General features: G+C 49.4%; 1 protein-coding gene across 1 annotated transcript; it reads right to left on the bottom strand.

The window, feature by feature from the left end:
• Positions 1-292: 292 nt before the first annotated feature.
• On the bottom strand, positions 293-4485 carry LOC146021211 (uncharacterized). Its single transcript, XM_083155007.1, has 5 exons — positions 4174-4485; positions 2809-3060; positions 1816-2155; positions 1089-1394; positions 293-1008 (listed from the first exon to the last, which is right to left on the bottom strand). The coding sequence occupies exons 1-5, from the start codon at positions 4381-4383 to the stop codon at positions 293-295; spliced, it is 1824 nt and encodes a 607-aa protein (XP_083011133.1). The 5' UTR covers positions 4384-4485.
• Between the last annotated feature and the right edge of the window lie 494 nt (positions 4486-4979).

Raw genomic sequence — 4979 nt, 5'->3', positions numbered from 1 at the left:
GGTGGGATCAGATTGCTCTTGTTAGGCCCATGTAACATCCACCAATGTTAAGGAGCTTTCATCATTTCCCAACAAATTACAATGCATGCACGCGCATGCATTGCATATGTTTTGTGCCCAACTCCTTATTAATCACAGGCTGCAGAGGAAAGGCAGGGGTTAATTAAATACAAATAAATCAAGTAAAATAAAAAAAGGGGGGGAAGGGGGGGGGGGGGGGGAGACCAACCTGAAAAAAAGATAATCATTAAACATAACATAATAATAAAAAAAAAGAAAAATACAACCGTAATTAGTGGGCATGGTCCTCCTCCTCCTCTCCCCGCACTTGAGTGGATGAGGTCCGTGCGTTTGCTGGGCGTGTTGTTGGATTTGGCAGACTTAGGGCAGTTGAGGTAGCTGGTATAGGAGGTGGATGTGGGTACAATCCAGAATAACCTTGGTAGCCTTGCGAAGATCCAATCCAGGTTCTTGATTGAGGCACTGGATCCGCTGGGCGAGAAGGTGTTGATGGAAGACTCCTTGGTGCGGGGGGCATTCTTCTTTGTTGTCCGGAGGTAACATACTCACACAGGATCTTGAGGGATTTTGAAACCTCACTATGGCTGGTTGCCATGTTCCTGAGGGTCTCCTGTTGACACGAAGAATTATCTGCCAACCTGCTAATTGATGTCATCATAGCCTGAAGGGTCTCGCTCAACATCCTGTGGTCCTGCTCTCGTCGTCGTTCCAACGCCATCAAGTCTTCATGACGCTGTCTCTCCATATCCATCCAGTCTTCATGCCTCCGGCGCTCCATTTCAGCACAGTCCTCCTGCCGTCGTTGTTCAAGTTCTGGAAGGGTTCTGGCCAGCGTCTCAAGATGTCTCTCCATTGCTGACATCCTCTGGTCCATCATGAGACGGTATTGTGTCTGGTGATCCTCGATTTCTGCTGCCAATTGCCTGACACGCTGTACTCTTGAAGGAGGCTGGCCACTCTGGATTTCATCCACAAGTTGCATTCCCACTGAAATGGATAAAATTTGTAAAGTTAACAATGTTTTCATATTTAAACACAAAACACATGGCTGTTTTGGAAAAACTTACTGTCCAGAGATTCAGCACCAAGTGGATCCACCTCCTCTTCTTCCTCCAAAGCTTCACGTACATCAAGGTTGGCGTTGTAGTGCGCTGGAAGCCCAATGTCCTCTCCTTGGCTTGAAGTAGGCCCTGTATCTTCTGGGACTTGAGTATCGGAATTGCTGCCTTGAAATCCCTTGAAGGTATCTTCAGTGACGGTGGATTGAAACTGGCTCACTGGGTGCAGGTCAAGGGTGATGGTCTCCTCAGGAGGGGTAGAAATCTGCGTGGACATTATTTCAGAGGCATCTTGTATGGCTTCTGCAGGAACTTCTAAAAAATTTTTAAAGAGAAAGTTAGTAAATTGGTACATTTTAAATCTGTGCTGTACGTAAGAGAGCCAGTGGCTCTCCCCTCCCACCCTTCCCTTGCTTGTGCCGCTGCGAAGGGCGGCCTGTCTCTCCTCCAGCTTCCTGCAAAAGCAATAGGCTTTTCAGTGCAGGGAGGAGGAGGTCACAGGTCTGGCTAGCACAGCCCTGGGGGGGGGGGGGGGCGGTGCTGGTGGGTAGCAATCGAAGTACATTGGCTTGTACTAGTGATGGCCACCGTTGCGGGATCTTTACCACATCCCACAATGCTTTCCATACCCCTGTAAGGGTGTTTCTAACGCATATTTGCAGTTGCGCTAATCCTGCCCATATGGATAACAACTGTCAATAGTCAAACCAAGCGGCAACATGAAAATTTTGCTAACCCGTTGGTGGTCTGGATGCCCATGTACTTCCTGTTGCAGGTTCCGGTCTTTGACGATGTTGACATCCGGCTGCCATTTCTTCTTGGGGAATGTCCAACGCTAGACCTCTTCTGGAGTGAGAGTCCACTGCCCCTTCGACTCCTGCCACCATGATGGGGTTTATGCGGCGCTGGAGGACTAGCTCCCAGGGAAGCCAGTTGATGTTCAGGGGTGACCCTCCGCCTGTATCAATTGCATGCGCTCTCTCTCTCCCCATCTTCTTTTTTGTTTGCCTTCTGCAGTCGTTGTACCGCTTGTGGCATTTGGAGGCGTCCTTCCGATTTCCACTCACTGCGGTGACCTATATTGGATAGATCAGATATTGCTACTTTAGCATGTTTATCAAATTTAGCACCGTGTGCAGTGGTGATTGGTGTAGAGGCTCAGGGGATTAAGCTGCGTGAATGCAGAACATAAGCGACCAGAAATGGCTAACCCCTTCACCGTTTGCGTCAAGCGGCATTGAATACAACCCATTACATCATTGGGTAGTATTCAATTCAAGGGGTTTAAACAACGTGTATTGCACAAATGCATTGATCCTCACAGTTTAACCCCCTAGCCGTCCGCCCGACCCATTGAGCGTTTGGGGGGAATCCTCGACGTCACAGGACGGCCCACGCCGTCAAAGGACGGGGAAGATTCCCCCTAATCACGAGACCTGCGGCTAATGCAGCAAACTCGCTGTATTTAGCTGTACGTGTCGCTGCTTGTGAAGCCACATACGCAAATTCCTCCACGTTCCAAAAAGGGAGCAAGTTGGAATTGGCGTATGAGGGGGATGAGTTGAATACTGACAGGGCGAGGTGTGACAGCGAGCAGGAAGGCCTGCTTGCTGTCACCGCACGGCCACAGCATTGAATTCACCCCCTAGGCTTACGCTTAGAACAATATCAGTACATTATTTAGGGGTGGCAAACATGTAACACAACATATTTCAATAATTAATGATACCTTGTCCGCTATAATCGACCATATCCTATTTCTTTCTCTATTGCTGGTCGTCTGCTTCTGTGTTCCAAACAATTTTTCATAAAATTTGTCCACGTATTCGACCAATACGTTGTTCTCAGTTGTTGTGAAGGGAGTATTCTCTGCTTCATCACCTTCACCGGGTTGGACCTTCTTCTTCCGGCCAGGTTTTCTTTTTCCGGTAGATGTTGGTCCTCCAGATCCGCAGGGTTGCTCTTCCTGTCTTCCAGTATCCTGTTGTTACAAGAGTAAAGCAAAAATTAGCAATTATTATAACCAATTTAAAGTAGAGAAACGGTTGACATAATTAGTAAATTCTCTCCTTCACCTCCCTGTGTCACTGTGACTGGGCTCTCAGCCAATCATAGGTTGCGGCCCCCCAGCCAATCAGGAGCCAGCCCGCAAAGTATGATTGGCTGCCGACCCGGACACAGTGAAGCTGGGGAAGGTGAGACGCGCAATGCGCTCCCCTGTACCAGGAAGAAGTAGCGGGGGAGGAGAGTAGACCCGGGCAGCGGACACCAGAAGGGTGAGTTTACTTGTGCTGGTGGCTTCTGGCACTGTGGGGGCATATCTGGCACTGGGGGCTTATGTATCACTGTGGGGGCCATATCTGCCACTGGTGGCATATGTGTGGCAGTGTGGGGGCATATCTTGCACTGTGGGGGCATATATGTGTGGCACTGGGGGCATACCTAGCACTGTGGGGTGACATATATGGCACTGGGGGAATAAAGTTTTGTCATGTCGCCACTCCCCTTTGTGTCATATGACCACACCCACTTTTTGATGCGCGCCACTGGCCCTTTTTTTCTACTTGCACTACTGCTTCCAAGTCAGTGAAGAAGAGCCTGGAGTAATGACACCGAGGAGAACCAGTTGGCCACACTGGCTAAGCGAGTATGCACACCTGTCTGCTGTAGTATATGCAGCACTAAGGGTCCCAGGGGAAGGCAGGGTGCCCCCTTTCCGAGATGGTGCAATATAAAGTTCAGAATGTACAAGACTACGGGGCCATTATGGTGTGCGGCACAATATGTACTGGGCAGTATGGTGTGTGGCATGTTTTGGTATGGGTATAATGGTGTGGCATAATGCGTAATGGGCATATCCTTGTGGCGTAATGGGCATAACAGTGTGTGGCATAATGCATAATGGGCATACCGGCGAGTGACATAATGAGCATAAAGGTGTGTGCTATAATTGGCATACAGGGGGGTGGGTGGGGGGAGGAGGCTTTATTCGGTTGGGACCCAGAAAAGGTCACGTAGGACCTCGATTTTTGTAAGTGAGGGGTCCCAGGGACACACATTTTTTCTCGGTTTTCGCATTCACTGTTTATTTTACCTGAGGTCTCTGTCTTTTTTGCCCCTGCTGATGGCGTTGGTGTGGGGTTGTAACCTGGGTCGACGAATCCTCCTGTACCGGCCGGTACGGAATCCTCTGCGTCGTCTGCTGGCTCGACCACTGTTCCGCCAATGGGTCCATCTCTTCAGGCCTTGATGCACCTGCAATGAAAAAAAAGGGGGAAGGGGTTCCGCGTGGGCGATTCTCCATCGAAAGACCTGTTTAAAATGAAAAATGTTTATAAGAATGTATGTAATAGATCCACACACAACCCTGCCCCACACCCAAAGCATGGGGGACCACCCCGACATGACCCAGCCACCCCTATAAACCATGCTGCACCCCGGAAAAACATTGCAACCTTGCATTTTAAAAAAAACGTGAAAAACTGCTGACCACCAAATCAGGCCCGAACCACACTGCAATGGCCAAAACACATCTGTGACACATCAGGGTCCCCCCCAATCAACCCCCATCCCCGGGCCGCTACCATACTTCATGCAGAAGCATTAAGGGAAAAAAGCAGCATTTCAAAAGCAAAAAATGCACCATTTTAAAAACCACCTCCATTTTGCAAAAGGTATCCCGGGAGAACAGTCGAACCATGGGGGACCACCCCGACATGAGCCAGCCTGCCCTATAAACCATGCCGCACCCCTAAAAAACATTGCACCTTGCATTGCAAAAAAAACCATGAAAAACTGCTGACCACAAAAACAGGCCCCAAACCAAACTGCAATGAACAAAACACATCTCGGACATATTGGGGTCCGCCCCAAGCAACCCCCATCCCAGGGCCACTACCA

Source organism: Crinia signifera, chromosome 7 (genome assembly GCF_055691185.1).
Source record: "Crinia signifera chromosome 7, ASM5569118v1, whole genome shotgun sequence".
Taxonomy (NCBI): domain Eukaryota; kingdom Metazoa; phylum Chordata; class Amphibia; order Anura; family Myobatrachidae; genus Crinia; species Crinia signifera.
This window is presented reverse-complemented; position numbering and strand designations above follow the sequence as displayed.